General features: G+C 41.7%; 2 protein-coding genes across 2 annotated transcripts in view; both read left to right on the top strand.

Moving 5' to 3' along the window:
* Nucleotides 1–1294, top strand: LOC139295341 (gap junction delta-2 protein-like). Its single transcript, XM_070917519.1, has 2 exons — nucleotides 1–37; nucleotides 174–1294. Exon 2 carries the CDS (start codon nucleotides 176–178, stop codon nucleotides 1292–1294), a length of 1119 nt encoding a protein of 372 aa, XP_070773620.1. The 5' UTR covers nucleotides 1–37; nucleotides 174–175.
* Nucleotides 1295–4082: 2788 nt separating this feature from the next.
* The window catches only part of LOC139294788 (unconventional myosin-XVIIIa-like), a 55184-nt gene continuing 36622 nt past the window's right edge, over nucleotides 4083–22644 (top strand). The window contains exons 1-9 of the mRNA XM_070916713.1: nucleotides 4083–5057; nucleotides 19279–19366; nucleotides 19725–19831; nucleotides 19919–20095; nucleotides 20230–20440; nucleotides 20529–20671; nucleotides 20891–20991; nucleotides 21167–21230; nucleotides 21738–21882. Of these exons, the coding sequence (XP_070772814.1) occupies nucleotides 4083–5057; nucleotides 19279–19366; nucleotides 19725–19831; nucleotides 19919–20095; nucleotides 20230–20440; nucleotides 20529–20671; nucleotides 20891–20991; nucleotides 21167–21230; nucleotides 21738–21882 (2011 nt within the window). The remainder of the gene's footprint in view (nucleotides 5058–19278; nucleotides 19367–19724; nucleotides 19832–19918; nucleotides 20096–20229; nucleotides 20441–20528; nucleotides 20672–20890; nucleotides 20992–21166; nucleotides 21231–21737; nucleotides 21883–22644) is intronic.

Here is a 22644-nt window from a genome sequence, read left to right on the forward strand (position 1 = left end):
GCACAAACAAATCTGGTCTCATGCACCTGCTTCCTTGGTAAAATATATTTTTCTCTTTAAGAGTGCAGGGTTTATGAGCAACCACTTCAGTCTGATAATGATTCAGTTATTGATAAAAAACATTCTGACTTCTCATTACTGTGAATAGTCTTTTATCTATTATGTTTCCACAGAAATGGGAGACTGGTCCATTCTTGGCCGCTTCCTAACGGAGGTGCAGAACCATTCCACAGTCATTGGCAAGATATGGCTGACCATGCTGCTCATCTTCCGCATCTTGCTCGTGGCCCTGGTGGGGGATGCTGTCTACAGTGATGAGCAGTCCAAGTTTACTTGCAACACTCTACAGCCTGGATGCAATAATGTCTGCTATGACACTTTTGCTCCTGTCTCACACTTGCGCTTTTGGGTCTTTCAGATTGTTCTTGTCTCCACGCCTTCTATCTTCTACATTGTGTACGTCTTGCAAAAAATCACCAAGAATGAAAAGATAGAGGTTAAGAAGGTTGAAGTGGTGCCCAGGTCCTCGCCTTCACTTGAAAGCGACAAACATATGGGAGGAGATAAAGAGACGACGCTGGAGGCCGGCAGTCCTTATGACACAGCCTATAACAATGAGGACTGGAGCTTACAGGAAGGTGAACGTGAGGAGAGGAGCCAGCTGGAAGAGGAATTGCGAGAGGTAGGAAAGGACCCAACCCAGCTCTCCAGCCAAGTACTACTTATCTACATCATACATGTTTTGCTGCGCTCCATCATGGAGATAATCTTCCTCATTGGGCAGTATTACCTATTTGGATTTGAAGTTCCGCACCTTTTCCGCTGTGACACCTACCCCTGCCCAAACAGAACTGACTGCTTTGTGTCTCGAGCAACAGAGAAGACCATCTTTCTCAACTTCATGTTCAGTGTCAGTCTGGGTTGCTTCATCTTGAACATTGTGGAGCTGCATTATCTGGGCTGGATTTATATTTTCAGAGTACTGTTCTCTGCATGCTGTACATGCTGTCAGTCAGATAGAGGCCCCATGCAGCAGGTGGAATTATACTCTGACAACAATCCACTGTTGCTTGAGCTCAAACACTCTTTACGTGGCCGGGTCGTCCTGCAGACCACCTCTACCATGTCCCGGGACAAGAGCAGCAGTGTCCCAAACCAGGCACCAGCCATCTCCTTTGAGACAGACTCTACACTGGAGTGCACTTCGAAGAGAAATCCAGATGAGAAGGACCGCACCAAGACTAGACTGCACAATATGGCCAAAGTAGGAAGAGGCAAAAAATCATGGCTGTAAATTATTTCAGACCATATTTTTCTTTTGTGTAAGATATATATATATATATATATTCCATCTGTGACTGCGCTTGTGTATCTCAAAATTGATTGAAATCTTTTCAGGATGGATCAGTTTAAGTAAGCTATGAAGTTAGTGATTATTATTCATTCAGTGATTCATACAATTTCAGAGAGAAACTGTGACAGATTCAGACTATTTGTTTAGTCTGAAGCCTAAGAAAATATCACCAGTGCAAGAGTTTTTAACATTAATAAGCTGGAATTTTGGAATGATTTGATGTTGCAGTTTGTTCACCATTCTTGGTTTATTAGGTGTACTGTAGAGGGAGGCACTGATATTAATGTAGTGCAGCATTTTATAAAATGGTTCTGTAGATATAGTCAAAACATTGTATTTTCTGTGATTTATTCATACCTCCACTTACTCCTACACTTAGACTACCCTTGTTGAAGAAACAAGGACCATAAAGGATCCTTTGTAAATAGGCTGATGATGCATTTAAACATTAGCAACAGCATATTCAGTTGGCCTGTGAAGCAGCAATGCACAAGGGCTCTGATTTGGTTTAGCAGTCTATATGTTGGTCCAATTCTTTTTTAATTTAAGCAAAGTCAATGGAGTGCAACCTGCGCAGTAGGTGACCTGTGCCATAGAGCGCGACAAAAGGATATATCTGAAAAACCTTCTTGCTGTCCAGCATGGAAATTATATCCCATCAAGTATTAAAGAGCTTACATTTGAAAATTACAATTTGAGCTGAAATGTATCTCAAATGTATAAGATGGGCCTAGTGTCACACACAAACAAAGATTTACAAGATTTTATATTTTCTCAAATTGAAAGTCAACATCTCTCACAATATCCTATCAAATCTCTAAATGAAGACATATGGATGGGCGTTGAGTTCTCAGGTGAGCCCTGACAAGCAAAATTGGGCAGCCTGGGAGTATTTACCTGTACCTGCACTGTACCTGCACATTCAGTGTTCCAGTAAGTATAAAAAACCAGGAGGGGTCACTGCTGTCCAGTTTACGCTAATGCTGCCTTCAGGTACTGTAAGAATTTCTAACTTCAAAGAAGTTTTTTAGCATTGACGACCCAAATAGGATTGTTGAGGGCTAGTTTTGGCACGATGTGTCCCTATGTAACATATGAATATAGACTGCAGGAAAGAAGTAAAAGGTGGTGAAAGTATTCTTGAAAAAATGATTCATTTTTTGTCGTGCTGTTTTATGCACATAATTCAAACAAGTTCTATTTTCATCTGTGAATATATGTAGGCTATTCTACACATCTCTGCTATCTGTCCCTTTTTTAATTAAAAAACACGAGTACGACATAGGTTGTATCCTAGGCTGTTAACAATCGTAAAGCCCTCAAGCCTCGAGTTTACGATAAGCATTTGAAGGCATCAGAAGTACATTTCTCGCACCTACTGTCAATTCCAAGGAAGAAAATGCTGAAAACTTCAAGCAAGACAACAACGCGGTCATTTGCGAGGTATTACAGGTAGGTCAGTGTCTTATCTACTAATAGCGTTTACTCTGTGTTATTTTATATTAGTGCCATTTTTACGCTCTCTACTGAAAGTGTTCCCTAAGGCCACCGGTGCTAGAGAATGAGGGCAAAGCAGCTTAAAGGGAGAGCATTACGGCCAAGCTCTGGACTAGTCGCAGCGACAACCTAGCTATGCCATATAAGTTAAGTAAAGATAAAAAATCAAGATTGTTTTCTCATTTCCTTGCAAAGGGCACCACGTGAATACTCACAGAAGTGCTATATAATGATTGTGAATGCTTTCGGCTATTTCACAGCCTCTCTGACCTCAGGGGATGTGATTAAGTGTGGATTAGGTGCGAATTTACTGTTTATGGGTTCACACAGGCTGTGCATGTGCAAGGCATGCAGCCTCGATTGAGAATCTCATGAAACAAATGTTCAGATGTCCTGTATCACTTTAATGGTGAATGTTTGACAGCAAGACAGATAAGGTCAAAGCTCTCCCAAACAGTGTCTGTATGTAGGGCAACTTCAAATGTGTTGTGGCAAAGACGTGTGTCAGTGTATAGGACTGACACAATAGAGAGAACAAACCAAATCCAGAGTATATTAACGTTTGTAGGCCATTTCCTTTGATGACACTGAAATGCATCAATAGGTGATGTCAATAACACACAGCCGACACTGTACTTGTTCTTCTGATCTGAACTTTTTTGATTGTCTGATTTACATGATAAGAAAACTGCAGGATGAGGAGAAGAATTATGACATGATGTGCAACACATCAAATGCAACCATAAGATGTAGGAAGTTAAAATGTACATTTGAATTTACGGGCTTGAATATAGCAGGACTGTGGACCTTGGCAACTGATGTGCCTTCTTTGCCTTGTGAGGGTAGATTTACTATATTGTCACAAGAGGCCAATATCATATTCTATAAATGAAAACATAAATATAACAAACATATATTTAACTTGAAGAGGGCTGAATATGGATAGAAAACATCCTGTGAAGAATTTACTGTATCTATTGCAATTTCTTTTTGCTGCATATCGTCATAGTGCATGTGCATTTATGCATAGTTAAACAATATTGACCAACATGTAGTTTCTTCGTAATTTTCTCCTCTTTTTCCTCTTCCCTACAGATGACTTTATAGGTCCGTATCCACTGTAGATGCTCTCGGGTACTTTTATGAGATCTCCTCACAACCATTTATATGACACTGTCCTTTTCTCGCTGTAAACAATTCAAACTGGTAAAGACAGCAGAAAACTTCAAGCATGTTTCACCTAATTAAGAAAGACAAGGAGAAAGAGAAGGACTTAGGCAAGAAGGAGAAGAAAGACAAGAAAGAGAAGAAAGAGCGCATGTCCCAGGCAGAGTTAAAGAGCCTGGAAGAGATGAGCATACGTAGAGGCTTCTTCCACCTCAATCGAGGGAGCTCCAAGAGGGACTCCAGGAGCAGGCTGGAGATCTCTAGTCCTATCCCAATTAAAGTGGCTAGCAACATGGAGCTCAGCCTGACAGACCTGGAGGCTGAGCACCTCCACAACACCCTGGAGCAGGATGTGGGGCCATTAAGTGCAAGTACCTCTGGTGAAAACATGAAGGCGAATAAACTGGAACAACATCGCAGCTCTGTGAAGGAGAGAGCAGCTAAGTTTGGGGAATTGGCCAAGTTGAATTCGGTGGCAGGCCAGAGGCACGTGTCTTTTTCCCTGAAGAGCAAAGAGGACAATGCTTTGGAGGCTTCAGATGTTTCTGGGCAGAACTGGACTACATCTTCTTTGAAGTCCCACCCCAACCCAAAAGGCACCAACATGGCTCACATTCCTGAGCTGGTGGAGAAGACCTTCCCTGGTGCAGACCTACAGTTGCCTACGCTTGTTGCTCCACCAATACCAGATCCGAGAGAGCTTGAGCTGCAGCGTCGCAGCACTGGGGATTTTGGCTTCTCTTTGCGGAGGACCACCATGCTAGACAGGCGGCCCGATGGAGGAGTGTGTCGGCGCGTGGTGCACTTTGCCGAACCAGGTGCTGGCACCAAGGACCGGGCTCTGGGCCTGGTGCCAGGAGACAGGCTGGTGGAAATCAATGGGATCAACGTGGAGAACAAGAGCAGGGATGAGATCGTGGAGATGATCCGTCAGTCTGGAGAGACAGTTCGGCTAAAGGTGCAGACGATTTTGGAGCTGAGTGAGTGTAACCGCAGCTGGCTGAAGACCAGTCAAGGCCTGCACAAAGAAGTCTTTGATGTAAGTAGAACTGTAGAATCTTTCTCAGTCCACTGAGTGAATAGATTCTAACTCGCAAACACAAATTACACATTTTCTGATTAATTTTCTCCACTGCTGTTGAATAATTTCATACCTTGAAGTACCTTTTGCTGCTTTTTTGTTGGCTATGATGTCACTTTGGATTGCGTGACAATTTCAGACAAAATTATTCTCCATATTTGCATTTCACTGAGAAACAGGTCTTGTGTTGTTGTGGTGCTTCTGGATCTCTGTTATTTGGTCGTTATATATCGTTACATGTGTTATTAAATGCATGCATCCCTGGGGTAAAAGTTATCACTGCCTAAAATGACTGTATATGCCAGCATTGTTTCTCATTTTGGTATTTCATTCTTCTAAATATGTGGTTTTGCACTCACATGTAGTGGATTAAAGATGTCTGGATCATGGGTGTAACTGTAATGACACTGGTAATGTGCTTTTGTGCTTGTATGTATGGGGGAGTATGTGTGTGTGTGTGTGTGTTTTGAAAGAGAGAATGTGTTTTGGTGTATATATAATCCCCCCTCCCTCCCCCCCTAGTCTTTTGACACCAAACAATAGGACGTTGAAGGAAACAACGGTCCAAACGCCACCACAGACCATGGCCATATGGTCTTGTAAGACTTGGCTGGCAGCCCATTCAGTTCTTTTCGCTCAGATTATCATGTGCAACAAGTAGAGCAGCACCAAGTTAAACTCTTCATTAGCCGACACAGTAAACACCTGAATTTGAGCTTTCTTAAGTGTTTGCTTTTTTTGGTAGTAGAGTTTAGACAGTGGGTGAGATCAGCTTTGGTTCAGGTTACGTCTCCAATGTGTAGATGTAGGTTTTATTCTGCAATCATAAAATTAGAGCACAATAAAATAGACAGTTATAATTAAAAGCCCTAGTATTTTAGTTACACTCTAAGGTTAGACTTACATGTAAATAGAACGTCACACTCATGTAGTTTCAGTTTAAAACTGAAAAAGTGAAAAATGGTTAGATGATCATTGGACCTTGGAAATTAAGAAAATATCATGATATGGTAATTTGTCCTATCAATCAGTAAAATAAAAGCCTGCATTGGGCCAGTTGACAGATACAGATTTCTTCAGAATCACACTGCACAAGAATGGAGAAATGATAAGAGACTGACCAACTTGATAACTAACTAATGTATAAAGTTTTGATGTAATGAAGGAGACTATCTCCATTCTTCCAGAGCACATCAGGGTTGAGACCTTGGTCAGGTTTGCTCAGATTGGTGTGAAAGTTTAGCGGGTGAACCACATTGTGGGGCCGTTCTTGGCTTGTTGCTCTGAAATTTTAATAAGATGTAAAAGGTGCACTGTGCAAGGCTGGTGTGTAGAAACTTGAGACATTACAGCAGTGACAACAGAGACGCTAACAATACCAGTGTTACCAGCGTGAGGCTCATTTGTTTTGAGAACCATATGCATCTTATGTGGGCTACTATGGTTACCACATGTGCTTCTGATGACACCAGGTACTCACCCATAAAGAAGTGACATTTTTTTTTCTCTTTTTTTTTGTGGGAGTGTGGGAAAGGCCATTAGTGATCAAATATCAAGATAAACAGAAATAGTGTATAACAATTTGAGGGAAGTGCACTGTAAAACAGCAGGTGTGAACTTGATATGTGTTCATCTGTGTGTCACATTGTCTCTCCCTACATCTGATACTTTTACCAATGTAGCCATAATTCTGAATTACATGAGACTGTTGGAATGAATGTGTACACACAGCCGGAGACACAATTAATTTGCTTTGCTTTGTCCTACATTCAACTGGTCTTGATGATCATCATAAGACAGGCCTTTTTAAAAAGCAGAAAATGTGCATGTGAGCGTGACCTAGAACCAACAGCACTATTTATAGGTGGTTATAATAAGAATCTGGATTCTGGATCTAGAGCTCTGCAACACAGTTAGAACCATATGATGGTGCATGAGCATATATTGGCTGAATGTACTTAAAGGTTAGTAAAATAGTTTGACATTTTGGTGAAATTGCTCATTCACTGTCTTGCCGAGTGTTAGACGAGGCGTTCGATACAACTCTCATATCTGTCCGCTAAAAGTTAAGCTACAGCTTCTGAGCTGTTAGACTGTTAGCTTAGCGTAGCTTAGCATGAACACTGGAAGCAGGAGGAAACAGCTAGCTTGGCTCTGTCCTACCGTCAACTCTAAAATTCACTAATGAACATGTTGTGTCTCTATCTGTGTTGTGGTATCTATATCCACTTGTGGTTTTTACAGGCGTTTATGTGCTGGACTGTTTCTTGATCTTCTTCTTATCATCGCTGTTACCCAGGTTACCAGGCAGATCTGTGTAACTGCAGGACTGCAGTGTATATAATAAGGAGCCTGTTGTTGAACAAACACTAATTGTTCAGGTTTGGTATCAGTTGAACACCTGCTGTCTGCTGTCTCTTTCTGTTTCATCATATGGTTTCTGATTACAGTACCGTCAGATGGTTTGCCTTAGGCTGCATAATACACTCCTCTCCTTTACACGTGGGTCTGTCTGGCTGCTGGGAAAAAAAGGAATGGACTCACCAATGTAATTGTCTCTGGCACTAAACGAATATAATCTCAAACGTTTGATTATTTGCTCTTCAAAGGGTCAGTAGTAGATCACGTCACAAGAGAAAGAAAGATCTTATGTGCCCCTACATTTATTCTGGGCCTAAATAAAACAGATTTCATGGTTAGGCCAAGTATGCACAGTTGAGCACATAACCCTTTTGTCCATGGGGTGGCAGCCAATGTCCACACTACATGAGGCCAGAACTATTCTTCAGTTTTGCCCCTTCTGTTTTATTCCCAAAGCTTTCTGTGTCTTTCCTGATTCTCCGTAGGCTCTTCAGCATAGACACTGGGTTTCAGTCCAGCTGAGATGACACCACTGGATGTACTGGGAACTAAAGGAGGATTGAGTGGGACTGTGATACCCTGTGTCTGCTTATTGTCGTCTCACAGACGTTCTGAAGGGAGTGGAACTGTTAGACAATTTTCCATTTTCCAGCTGGTCGAGGTAAATCAATTGGTCAGAGGCATTATGAAACCAAGTTGAGACACCATTTCTGCCAGGGACTCTCAGCAAAGTCAGTGATGCTGTCCCTTGAACTGGTTACTGTCTTCATGATTTTGCAGAGCTGATTTGACATTTATGTGATACCCTTTACTCACATTTAATAATTAGCACATTATATTTTTATATCTATAATTACTTTACATCTTGATCTCCTCCTTTTGAAGTAAGCGCATGTTTTGTCTGAATGTTGTCATTCTGTAGTTTATGAATAGTCATTCGCCTAAGCTGGCAGCACTTTTTCATTTTAAAAACATAGTTTGAATATGGTAACCAACAGGAAAAGGCAGATCCAGGTGATATTTCAATAATATCTCAGATCAAACCTTGCAGGAGCTAATTTTACCTGTTTACATTCAATAAAACTGTCAGCCATGGGCCACTCAGGCGCCCATGCCTGACCTAATGTTCCCAGATGTTTCATCTCATATCCCTGCATCCCATACATTTCCTGTCTTTCTGCAGTCCAGACACAGTTTCGTCATTAGGAAATTAGCAAATGGTGTAATCTCCTCCCCAAGCTGCCCATTTAAATCACATCATCCCCCTTTCCAGTGGGATGATGCTACAGTAGCAGGGAGTATTAGTACAAGCGTGGATTAGAAAGAGGTGGGGCTTCCAAGGATAAAGCCTTTTTGGTTCATGATAGAGGCTATACTTAAGATGTCATTTCTCCTTCCCTCCGTTCTTTACATGTATTTCATATTTCCTAATTTAATACCTTTTTTTTTTGCCCTGGCACATGCAGTGTTTCAGGCCTTGACCTCTCATGTAATTTTGTCAGCTGAAATGAGCTGCAGGTTGACATAATAAGGCAGACATACTTGACATTCTTGGGTGTGTGACTGAAACCATGTCTGTCAGCCAATGGGTCATACACACCTCATCCTGTCAGCCATAAGCAAGAGCTATTATATATTATATATATATTATATATTATATATATTATATAACTATATATATTCTTTTATTAGTGTCACTACTAGCAGATACAATATACTTATTATACATTCCTGTTTTATTGAGCTTATGAATGCGTACTGTTACAACTGCATTCAGTGTTAGTATGTGGAAATCAATTGGTTGTTGGTTGGCTGTCACATGAAACCAGTTTTACACAGAAACTACAGGTGGAATCACACCTAATTTTAAATTTGCTGCTCCTAAATCATGCCCATGTGACCTACTTTCAGAGAGAAGTTCAGATTTTCAGGCCTATTTACTATTATTGAGTAAAATCTGGGTCACATCCTGGAATTTTCACAGGACTGGGTGTGATGTCCCATGATTCATTTCTGCTCTTTCCCTAAGCATGGGCACTGGTGATTTCTGCCTGCTTTTCTTGGAATACATAGTGTGGAGATTTGAATCTGATATGATCAGCTTCTATGAATAAATGTTGTACTTTTATTTCTGGGATTTTGTCATTCTATATGCAGATTTTCATAGCTTTTCTGTGTTTTTTTTTTGCCTGTTGTGTCTGTTCTCCTGGTCAGCTCTGCCTGATCCACCAGGGACTCCAACCTCTAGACTATGAGGAAATAGCAGATATTGTTGTGGACAAACCAAGAATCTGCGTTGTACTTGTATATAACGTGTATGTCATATTCAAAATTTTTATTAGAGGAATGTGGTGTTAAACTGCGGTTAACACTACACAACAATTTTTTGATTCAAACAGATTTCATATTGGAGGATTTAACTGGGGCAGAATCAGCAGTGTTTATGGTGTATAGAGTCCTTAATCTGGTGTGCACTAACCATGGGTAGACAAACAGCAGACACGATGCTGTGTCCCAGTAACTGACTCTGGGGATTAGCAAACTGTGCTAGATCCACCAGCAAGGCTGTGTGTTTGGCTGTTATTATAGGTTTTTTTTTTGCTGGAATTTTTTGCACATTACAATTAAATTAGGGAAAAAAGGTTCTGGTCACGGATGTTTTTACTTATGACAATTCTGGAGGAATTAGTGCAACAAACACCCAATCGCTATCACAATGCACTTTGTACATAGGCACTGGTTAACTGTTAATGGGTTTATGAAGAGGACAAGAGTGTGATGCCGAGATTGGATTAGCTCTTTCCTGCCCAACCAAGCCTGTTGCTACATTTCCGTGTTTTTCTTCTGTGGCTACACTCTACCGCTCCTGTGAGCTGAAAGCCTACCTCCTGGCAACTCACCGGTACACATGTTTTTACCCAACTGGTTTTACAGCAATGCAGTGTTGACAGAGATTTCACTTAAAGCCATGTCTCGAAACATTTTGTTTTGACCGGGAGAGCAGTGTAGTTTGACTGGTCTGTGTTTCATTTTAAAATGTTTAAAATTTGGATTTACACATTATAAACATGAAATGAGTGTTGTCATTTGTCGTATACCTGAGCTTAGGTTCTGCAACCACTGCTTGGTGCTACATTCCTATTAGGGTTTGTCACAGAGCAATACAGCATCTCGAATTTAGGTCAGTAGTGTGCCTAAGCAGAACCCTCTGTGAAATAGAGAAATTAATACATTAGTTTATAGCTCCCTCTTGTGGTGTAGAAGGCATGGTGAGGAACATGGCTTCCACAAGTGTGGCCTTAGATAATAGGTCTATATATAGGTTCTTTGCATGTGTTTGCATGTTTATCTGTCTCAATGTGTGCGTTACTGTAGCTGCATAGAGAGAACGTTTTCCCTGTCACAGGCTCACCATACAGTGAATGAACAGTTTCTCACTTGATGTGCCGATAACAGTGTGTGTTCTTCACATTGAGACGCATTTCTTACTCAACTTGTCACTGTGGAGGGTAATGGAAGATTAAAAAAGCTTTCATTTTTGCACTTAGTACTGAGACCATCTCTCAGTCAGTCAGCTGCATTATTGTAGTTTCTGTGTTGCCCTTAAATGGAAAGGGCATATAAAAATGTGTGTATCACCTGATGAGGGAGACCACCTCACTGATTCCCTGTTATCCAGGAGAAGAGATTGGCGGGGAAGAGTGGCTGTGTTAATTGATGTGCTTCTGCAAATTCTATTTATGGCCCCTCTGTATTTCAGCAGCTGTCCCTCTCCTATCTCCCTGCCCAGCTCCTCTCACATTACCCCCCACCACTCCTCAGACCACAGCTTTACTGTGCAATGCTGGCTGTGACCCCGCCCTCAAGGTTGCCCTCCCGCTCACTCAGGACTAGTGAGTGTTGTGCTCTTTGCAGACCCAGGTCCTACCCTGCCTTGGCCCCGACTGCACTGCTCCTGTGACAGAGCGAAGATTGGAAGGTTAACCAGGCCTAGAGAGAAGGTAATGGGCTCGGGCCTCTGGTGGACTGTGTGTGTGGCGAGCAGTGTGATCTGCTCGGGGTGTATATGCTCTGCTTAGCAGTTCCATTTGGGCTCTGATGGCGTCTCAGAATGGCCTCCTTTGCTGCTGAAACTATTTATAGGAGTGGACTCTGATGAAAGCAGGGCCGGAGATGGTGAAACATGTTGCTGCGCAACTCATTTTTGCCGTGTCTCCTCAGTGAGGAAAAGGCCTATTTTTAATTTAAACAGTTAATGAAAAGTTGTTAACACATTTGAGCAAGTTGCATGTTTGCCTGGTCATTAACTGTAGAGATGTGTAAGTGTGAAAATATGTCTGTTTGTTTGATTCCTTTGTCAATCGACCATTAATATTGCTGGCTTTAATGTTTTTGCAATAGTCATATGTTTTCTGATTGATTTTGTGTCATCACTACAAACTAATGACCAACATTGTATGACATTATTTTAGTGTGCTGACTGTGGCAAAGAGTAGTTCTCCATACATAGTTATAGTAATGAATTGAGAGTGAGGCCCACATACGATAAATGAGAACAGACTTTTGGTCTTGTTTGCAGAGTGTAGGTATTGTTAGATCTTCACGTTGATGTTTACCACTTGTCTCTTGTAGTGTGCTGGAAGCAAACCATTTCATTCTGTTGTTCATGTGTTCTGTCCTCAGTGCTGCATGGTCCCACTGCCCTGTTGGTGTATGACCTGTTGTGTGCAGAAAACAAGTTCACAGTATCCCACCGCTCACCCCTAAATTCCCATTCTTCATCGTTCCGCACGGTACATCCTCCTCTCCCCGGCTGTCTCTTTTGTTTTTCCTCTCATCATTCCATACTCTTATTCTCCACGTCGCCCAGCTTGTTCCATGACTTCTGGCCCGTCACCATGGCGTACAAATCACGCTTTTCATTCTGGGAGCAAAAGGGAAGTCTCGCTTTTCTGTGTTTTTTTGCCTTTCAGTTCATATCCACATGCTGTTGCTTGTTGAATTTGTGAAATGTTACTTTATGTTGATCGAGAAAAGCTTTGGTCTGAATGTGTGGTTTGATCTTTTGTTTTTTGTTGCTTCCTTTTGTGTAGGTTAAAGTTGAGAACAAGCCAGATGTAAGTGTTTTTTCACCTGCATGCTTTTGGGCTCTAATTCACACCATGCAAACCGTTTTGTGTGCTGTTGTACAAGATAACAGAGAAAAATGTAGCTTCTAATCATGATCATGACCTTCTGCAAGTCAATTCACTTTACTATGGTCCTGGGAGGTTTGCTAGCAATGTGTTGAATTTTCAGATAGGTAATGACAAGCACGGTTCTTAATCATTAATTAAGTGTATGCTGATAGGGCTTGAGGTGATGTTCATTATTCATTATTATTGTTATACTACAAATATGACTAAAGCAAGGGTTTAATAAGGGCCATTTTCTAACAATTTAACCTCTTTACTGTCAACACTGAGCATCACTTGGCCCACTGTCAGAAACAGAGCATCCACTTGTCTTTATATATATGATAAAGGTTTATGCAGTTTTGTTGTAAAAAAAAAACCAAACAGAAATTATATTCAGTGTTCATTCTCACCTGAATGCATTGTGTGCATCCTTGAGGTCTGACAAATGTGTTGAGTACATTTCCAGTGAGAACAATTTGCCAATAAGCTCCAAAGTTGAATGAAAATGTTGAATCAAATGGCCTGATTGCATACACTAACTTGACTGAGGGTGTTAAGATACACAGATGGAAATACCGTAGCTGATATAAATCCATTTATGAATAATCCTTTATACAGAGTTTCTGAGCCCAGAACCTGCTGCTGAAATCTTTGACAGTTTATCTGCGGCGGCCACGGGAATAATCCGCACTATTGTCTGCCTTGCTCTGTTTGTATCCAGTCTGATGTAGATAGCAGTCAGCTCGAGGCAGTCACTAAACCTGGTCTAGACATAGGAAGTGGTCCACAGTCAACTGCATCAACAGCTGAGGAGTCCAATAGTAACGTTGCCATGGGTGGTCCAGACACTCCGAGGGAGGAGCAGGGTTCTAACGGTAAAAAGGTGGTGAGGGTTGTAAGAAGAGTTGTTAGACGTGTGGTTCCTGCTGTGACGGAAGAGCAGAGGCAGCCCCCTGGCTCTGAGTCTGCTAGGGCTGCCTCTGCTGCGGATTCTGTGCTCAGAACCACCAGAGCTGCTGGGGAGGACAAGGATGATATCTCCACGGGCCTGACTAGCCTAATGGGAAGAGGTAGAACCAAGGAACACCGGCCTCGCACCCGCACCCAGGACCGCAGAGAGGACATGAAAGAAGAGGTGAAGCAGGAGGAGGAGAAAGGAAAGGTGGAGGAAGGAGAGGAAAACCCTACTGTGGAAAAAACAGAGGAGGCCACACCCACATCTGTACCCAGCACTACAGCACCAAAGTCTAACCCCCTCACTCCCCCAGCTGGGTTCATCCCCGCTCCCAAACCCGACCCTTTGGCCCCGCCTGCTGGTTTCATCCCTGTCCCCAAACAGAATCTGTTGACTCCTCCAGCTGGTTTCATTCCTGCCAGAAAATCCAGTCCATTGCCCCCAAAACAAAATCCCCTGGCAAGACCTCCAGGATTCATCCCTGCCCCGAAGACAGACCCCCTTGCTCCCCCTGCAGGGTTCATTCCAAAGCCTCGCCCAGTTGCTGTAAAGAAACCGGAGGTACAGAGTGGAAAAAGTGCATGTTTGCTACTTAACCTCAGGGTGGAGCATGCTGAGTGATAAAAACACATTACTGTTCATATACATAACTACATGCATTCACACGCAACCTCTTCATAATGTTTACCCTGAACAACATCTTCAATTTGCTTCTGGGTATGGATCATCGTGACTTTTTCTTACAACTGGCCTTATAATTAGGCAACATCTCACCTTTGTGATTAACAAAACTACTCTTTTTACATTTTCTCCAAACGTTCAAGTCGCTCTTGAAAAAAAGGAGCCTTGATATAATGAAGCCACCCTGAATAAGTGAAGGGAAGCAGGGTGCATGTACCAGCTCATGATCAGACTCCATCAGTGGGCATGAGAGTGTACTCATGGCCTGCACTCTGGTAGTTTGGTCAGTTGGAGTTGTCTATGAGCACCGAGCTGTGACTCATTACTGTCACTTTCTGCAGCCAGAGCATTGAAGCTGTGCGCTGTTTGCTGTAGACCACAGAGGCAGGGGATTTAAGGATCTTTTGGGATGCTTTTTAAAGAAACAAGAATCTCGATAAGAATTCAGATAAGTTCTTACAGAGTAAAGTAGTCAGCAGTTCTTGTCAATTAAACAGCCCTTTCCAAAAACAGCTGACCAGAAAACCCAGATCCCAGCTGGCCTTGTATCACCATGTGCAGCTTGGAGCTGGTGCTTGGATAATTCAATTCAGCTTCAGCTAAACTTTTAAGATTGATGTTTGGACTGGATGTTTTGTGGCTGTCCTTTTAGTTTCAAACATATTTACTTTCATAGTCCCTGTTTCAACTTGTGCCTCAGACAAGGTTATGTTTTTTGTCCTGTCATTTAGTGTCTTTGGCATTTTGTCTGCCAGCAGGTTATCTGAAAATTTTTATCAACAGATGTCCATGAAATCTGCCGAACAGCTGGGTATTTGGCCATGGAGCGAGGGATTTGATTTTGGAGATATGCACCAAGTATTTTTGCTGAGATATATTGTGTTTTAAACTGCTCTAGGGAGAGATTTAGGTTTCAAATATTGAGGGCAGGATCAAGATGTCAGCTGAACTTGGAAATGTACATTCATGTGTGACTAACATTCTTGGAGGTTTGCGCTGTCTAGTGATTTGACTTTTTTGCCCTCACTGGAGCGACATATCAACATCTACATAATCATTATTCCAAAAACATCTGAACAGATCTCTACTTAGCAAACACTTCATGGATTTCATTGTAATGCATCTCAACTCCTATGCAAATTCTACATTTTCAATTTTGTAGAACTGCTTATTCTTGAAACTTTGATGAATTATGCAGTCTTTGTTTGCTTCTTTCCTACCGTAGCCGACATCCAGTACCATCAGATACAACTACACTTTTATAATTGGTTTTACATGGAAGTTTGTTGAATTCTAACTTATAGCATATTGCATTACAGAGAAAGTGAAATTAAAACTGTAATATAATGGCCCTACTTAGCCTTACAGTCGAAAAATGAATCAGATGTAATGATTTTATCATGATTAAAAAAGTTTTTAGCAGCACAATCTCAACTTGAAATACACCTTGATGCAAACAGCAGCAGATATGGAACAAAACTAGAATTATTGATCTTAGTGTACAATTACAGAGCAAAGTCACTAAACGTGATGATTTAATTTCAGGTGCCGCTCCCAGATTCCTTGGAAGTTGGTGCAGTTGTACGAGAATTCAGCTGAGACAATGCTGAATTGTTTAATTATTATTAAGAAATTTGCAACACATTGTTTCTGAAGTAACCTAAAAGCCTTGAATCATTATTCTTGTGCTGCAGCGCTTAATGATCCAATTTTCTTTAATAGTCATTCGCTTTTACTCATTTCCTGATTGAATTAACTGGAAAATTCAATTAGTAGGAACAAACATCCCTTGAAGTTGGTTATAGTTCTTGATGTGTCCAATTGAATCCAAAATTAACAGAAAATACACCCAGCTAAAACATCTTTCACCCTCATCGTCATCTCCCCATGTTATTTACATCTCTCTGTATGTCTGTCAAACTGTGTGTTTGTCAATATTTGCATACGCTGTGTAAAGGTAAAGGAGACATCCTCTCCCCCCATGGCCCCCAATGGCAAGCCGTCCCCTGTTGCAATGCCCCAGGCTCAGTCTGCGCCGAATAAACAGGTACACATATCAGTGTGTGTTTCCCGCATTCAAAAGTGCTGGAGATTTTTACATGGCATGCTTCTATGCGCCCACTCAGTTTTCAGTTTGTCTAAAGTGGTCAATTACAGCATTGTTACTGCTGGATTATTGATTTTACTTTCTGGCTACCAAATTGCAATTGCTGGTGCTGCTATCCAACTGTAGGTCCCAGAGCTGGTTCCCACTGAGGAAGATTACAAGCGTGTGAGGAGGATCTTCACCGTCAATGGCAAAAATGTAACCTCTCTCTCCCTCAGTTTGTTTGCTTTGCACCTCCCATGCTTTACCAAGGCTTACCCTGCATCCAGCCTGAGTCAACTGCTAGCTTCCCCAGACAGGGGGGAAATGTGCCCAAAAATGACCCAGGTCCACGCCGGCTGTCCCGAGCTGTCCCAGGGTTCCAATTACTGGGGCCCTCCGCGCTATTGGCCACTTGGTGTGAAATCTGAAACTTTGAGCCCAAAGGGATATGTTCTATGACTCACAAGTTACAGAGATTACTTCAGAGTTAGTTCAGGACTTATATGTCCCCTGAAAGTTCATGTTTATAATATATTTCAGAGAAAGACATTCTGTGGACACTTTGATAAAACTGATTATAATCTCCAATTCTGGATCCATAAATGCTAAATTGTTTGCTATGTGATTGATTTGTAACACATTTTTGTGTCCTTGTCCTTGTCCTCTTTGAGCTGACTTGTGCACCTCTGATAATGAATTCAACAGCTTTAGTTATGTGTTTCTCGTTCTCATTGCCCGCATTCATTCTGTAATACAGTATTAATTACTTTGTTATCTCTGCACCGTATGATGATGTACTTTGTCGATTGTTTTGGCAGTGCTTGATGATATGGAAGGTTATTTCCTTTCTCAAAGTCTAGAGCGCTGAAAGGCACTTATTTTTATTCGTTCTCCTTGCTCTGATCTCCTGTTTCAAATTGTGTCCCATGTCTCTACTTTTGCTTCTCGGTGGGTCATTGGCTCCTGACTTGCTGCTGTCCTCTTTGCTGTTTGCATGGCCAGTGTGCCAGAGGCCACAAATCCTCTCAGGTACAGCCTGCTCGGCAGTGGGCTCAGTGCACTCCCTCGCCTGTAGAGTGCTGGAGTCTAAGCTTGTTCTCCTCTACTGACCCTTCACTGCCCTGCTTTGTCTGTGCCTGCCTGCTTGTCTTTGTCCCTGTGCTGCTTTCTGCGGTTCATTCTGGGTTCATGGGCCCGGAATGTGGTAATGTGACATAAGCCAGTGGTTACCAAAGTTGAGTCAGGGATTCTTGACCAGGTTTTAGAGGTCTCAACAAGATTAATAATAGCTTCATTTTGCATTCAGTTTACAATGATCACAATGTGCAGCTGTGCATTGTTGATTTTGCTCTTTCCATCCACATGCAGATACTGAGGTTATACTGCAACAGCAAACAGTTTCTCAAAAACCTTGTATTTAAAAAATCTAATCAAATGGGTTTCTATGACTTAAACAACTCCAGGAATCCATGAATTTTCTTGCAGTGATACAGATTATTTGTATATCCTATTACATTATATCTTTGTGTTTATGCAGTACCATACTATCTCTATAGCTAAGTTCATTAGCATTGACTATTACATTGTTTTACAACTGGCTGCATGGTGCCCTGCATTAATTCCTTACTATGTACAACTGATCTTGTTAACTGTGACTGTTAAGACAGAACATTCATTTTGTGCATGACTCCCCACAGATCCACACACTGTACTTCAATGCACCTTGTAATCCCCGCTCATTAATGCATTAATATTGTAATTCTTCATGGTGAATTACTTGAACGACTCACTTATTCTGCTACCGTTGCTTGACTTACTATTGCACTGTTGAACTGCTGCGGTATTTTGTGTTGCGTTTTTTTACTCACAATAATGTGTGACCTACCATTAAAGTTTTTCGCCGTGCCGTATTTCACATTGTTTCGATTGTGCGCATGGAAATTGCTGGTAATTCGGATGTAATGTTTTGCTGTTGAACTCAATCGCTAAATCTATGGACCTCTGCTCCTTCCCTTCTCCAGTTGAAGCCTGTTGAGGACCCTGTGGCCATCCTTCAGGCAGCACATTCAGCTGCAGCTAAGGTCTGACCATGGCTACAACTGTTTGTAGTTCTGGTTGCATCCCTCACTCTGTGTTTCAGAGTGATGTGTGTTTTGTGGTGTATATGTGTGATGAACTAGTAAAGGGGGGTGTGGGGCAATGGCTCAGTAGTTCGTGAGGCAATCCCACCTCCAGGAAAGCCCAGGCTTAATCTTCCCTATAGCCCTATGAGCATCACCGAGCACTGTGCACTTCTCTACCTGCTGTCCCCACATTGTAACCAGGGGGAGAAAAGACAAACAATATGCAGTCTTGGTGCAGCTATCCGATGTTCATTATGTTAGCTGATTTGACTGTCGATTGCGTGTCTGAGTATAGTGCATCTGGAGTGTTTCCATGCATGACTCACTCCAAACACTTCTGTTTGCTGTGCAGTCCCACTCATGTAGTTTTGTGATGTACTTGTATTTTTGTCTATGTGACGTCTTTTTAGTGAACACGCTAAATGCACACACAATGAGTTCAGTGCACACTCGGTGAGAAAGGAGCTTTAAAAGGGGAATTGTGGGAACTGTAGTTCTCCTGTGGAGGGCTGAAATATGAAAACGAACCAGCTCACACAAATTCATACTGAAATTTCACACTGAAAGAAGCCTTCCACCCACTGAATTCAGCTCCCCTTACATGTCTCATGTGAATGTGAACTGCATGTTAATCCGTGTTTGTGAAAGTGTCCTTTGTAAGATCCTTGCGGAAGTCCATTTTGCGGTTTCCTGATTTAATCATTAATCATTCAACGGTTATTTTAATCCTTCATTTTGTGATGTTCAATTGTAGAAGTTTTTCCTCATCCTGATTGTTAACCTGTTTCAACAGGGAAAGACTGAGGAGCAGATAACAGCAGAGAGAGCCTGGTATAACACAGAGAAAGTATGGCTTGTCCACAAGGATGGATTTTCATTGGGTGAGTAAAAACGTCAATATTTTAGTATCTGTGTCCATGTGTAAATTCAATTCTATTCTATATTCCATATTAGTATTCAGTGCTGGTGCGTCTGTGGCTGGGTGTCATTTGATTGTTGAACTATATAGGTGGGTTTTTGAAGCTTAGAAAATGCTTTTGATATTTTAGGGCAACTGACTAGACTACTCCGTTTTACCTCAGGCTGTATGTAATTAGACTAAGCATGTTTTCGTCACTGAATGTTATTAAAAGAGATACAACAGCCACACATTATGCATGTAAGTAAAGATGAAGCTTTTGCACTCAGGTGAAGCTCATATGTCATGATAAATTAACTCCACACTTTGTGGTGATGCAGCAACGCTCCTGAAGACAGAGGCAGGCAGTCTGCCAGAGGGGAAGGTGAAAATCCGCCTGGAGAGTGATGGATCTTTATTGGACGTGGATGAAGATGATGTAGAGAAGGTATTTTATCATCAAATCAACTCTGAACCACATCAATTACCGATGACACCAGGTGAGTATGTGACCTCTTCTGACTTTGAACTCTAGGCAAACCCTCCGATGTTTGACCGTGTGGAGGACCTGGCCTCTCTGCAGTATTTGAATGAGTCGAGCGTGATGCACTCCCTGCGGCAGCGGTACGGCGGTAACCTGGTGCACACCCACACTGGGCCCAACATGGTGGTTATTAACCCCATTAGCGCCCCCTCGATGTACTCCGAGAAGGTAGGCTGCAGCCTGTGCATGTAATGACATATCTCTTATGGAACAGCAGAATATGAGAGTGTAATCAGAATGAAATAAACTTACTTAAGACAGTAATTCTCCTCTCCTTCACTGTCTGTTTGTCTTCTTTCCAGGTGATGCAAATGTTCAAGGGCTGCAGAAGGGAGGACACTGCCCCTCACATTTACAGCATGGCCCAGGCTGCCTATAGGAACCTCCTGACCACTCGCCAGGATCAGTCCATTGTCTTACTGGGCAAGAGTGGTAGTGGCAAAACCACCAACTGTCAACACATCATCCAATACCTGCTCACCATTGCTGGCAGCACCAACAAAACATTCTCCAGTAGGTTGGAAAGGATCCAAATAAAAACAATTTGAATTTAGAGCACGTTTTTGCTAATGTATTATTTATTTTTCTTTATTGTCTGTAGCAGAGAAATGGCAGGCGGTCTACACAGTTTTGGAGGCTTTTGGGAATGCCTCTACCTGTTTGAATGGGAATGCCAGCCGCTTCTCCCATATCGTTTCCTTGGACGTTGACCAGGCAGGCCTGGTGACCTCAGCCGCTATCCAGGTACAAATAAACACATTTATTTATTTAAGTCATTGGTGCTCAACTTTGGAATCTCCTACTCATGCATATCTGCTATGATCTCAGATAATACGTCATAAAATAGTCCAGATTTTCACCAGCAGACTTTATCATTAGTTAAGAAATGACGCTTACTTGCACTGCCTATAATAAATGACATTTTCTATCATGCTAATATCCTGCTCTGCTGTGGCCTTGCAGACCATGCTTCTGGAGAAGATAAGGGTGACAAGAAGACCAGAGGGAGAGTCCACTTTTAATGTCTTTTACTATCTGATGGCTGGAGTAGACAGCTCTCTTAGGTCAGGATTAATACTATTATGCCAATTTAATGCACAATACACCACAGTTCTGCACTGGATTAAGATGTTGATATGTTGCCATGATATATTACTGCTTCTCTAACTCTAATTATGTAGGCCTCAGCAGACATGAGAGATGTTGATGTTTTCTGTGTTTTTCTCATTTCTTCATCAGAACTGAGCTGCACCTTAACCACTTTGCTGAAAACAATGGATTCGGAATCATTCCTCAGGCTAAGGTAAGCACCTCTTGTTAATGGGAGTTTGGCCTGTTTTTGAACAACCACAAATGGAAAAATAATTACTTTTACCTTTTATAAAGCTGAATGTGAAGTACTGTTATATGAATGCAGGCTATATCTGGCTGTCTCGAAGTAGACTGTGCATAGCTAAAAAAATCCCTGTGTAACTGATATGCACGAGCGCACCAAAGCTAACACTCAAATTATTATTATTATCTTTTGAAATCCACAAGCCATGTAATAAACCTACCAGCAATTCAGGTCGAAGCAACATTAACAGTCCTTTGCACAATATGTGATGGCCTATAACAGACAAACGATACTAAAGAGTAGTAGTGTGTAACAACTGATATGTATAAACAACTACGCTGAACCTTTGCAGATGTAGTCAGTTGCTAATCCTATTTTAACTTTTTTAATTTGACAAGGCGCTCAACCTCCTAGTATTACTTTTTTGTCATTAATAGTTCAAAAAGGAATTTGAATACATTTGCTATCTACCAGACCGAGGATAAGCAGCGGGCCTCCCAGCAGTTTTCCAAGCTGCAAGCAGCCATGAAGGTTCTAGGGATCAGTGGTGATGAGCAGAGGGCCTTCTGGCTCGTCCTTGGCGCCATCTACCATCTTGGGTCTGCAGGAGCTACAAAGGGTAAGATTGCTCACCAAATGGGTTTCCATTATATACCTGCATCACTTGTTTGTATGGATATTTATATCAGACATACCAGTAACAAAGCTGTAAAGGATCTTGATTTGTACACACTACAGTGCATGATGAAAAAGCTCAAATGGCCAAAAATAACCCACTGTAGCCAGAACCATTTTAATAACACTTTATCCAATCTAAAAACGTCATGCCTGCATTATCTCACTGTAGGTAACATCTTCAGTGTGATGCAAGACAGCTGTAATCCAGATAACTGAATTATGCATTTGCACTTTAAAAGATGTTGCACAGTGCACAGGTTGTTAGACTGCTCTACTGCACTGATCTAAAGCTCCAGAGTTTAAAGTTTAGGCAGGAAAAAACTGAGTGACTCTATCAGTATCAGGGTGTTTTCCTGGTCACAGAACAGAACTGATTGCACCTCCATATGAAAAGTGACTGAAATCATTTGAGATTCATCCTGCTGGCTCTGGTCTTAATAGTTTGGGCTGCTGCTGAAGTGTATTTTTTCTATTAGATCTGCACCTCTGTCAGGATGACCTTATTAATCTGTCCTGAATGATCATATTACATACACAAAGCACTGTTTGTGCTATAGCAGCTGAAACCGCTCAAGGACAGAAAAGCATCAGTCTAATTTTGGCCTTAAGTCTTGACAAACATTTTGTCCTGTCATAAGAATGCATCAGAGGACTAATGGGAACAGCAGTCATCTTAAACATGAGGATTTGTTCCTGTCTTTGA

This window comes from Enoplosus armatus, chromosome 13, assembly GCF_043641665.1.
Source record: "Enoplosus armatus isolate fEnoArm2 chromosome 13, fEnoArm2.hap1, whole genome shotgun sequence".
NCBI classification, from domain to species: Eukaryota; Metazoa; Chordata; class Actinopteri; order Centrarchiformes; family Enoplosidae; genus Enoplosus; species Enoplosus armatus.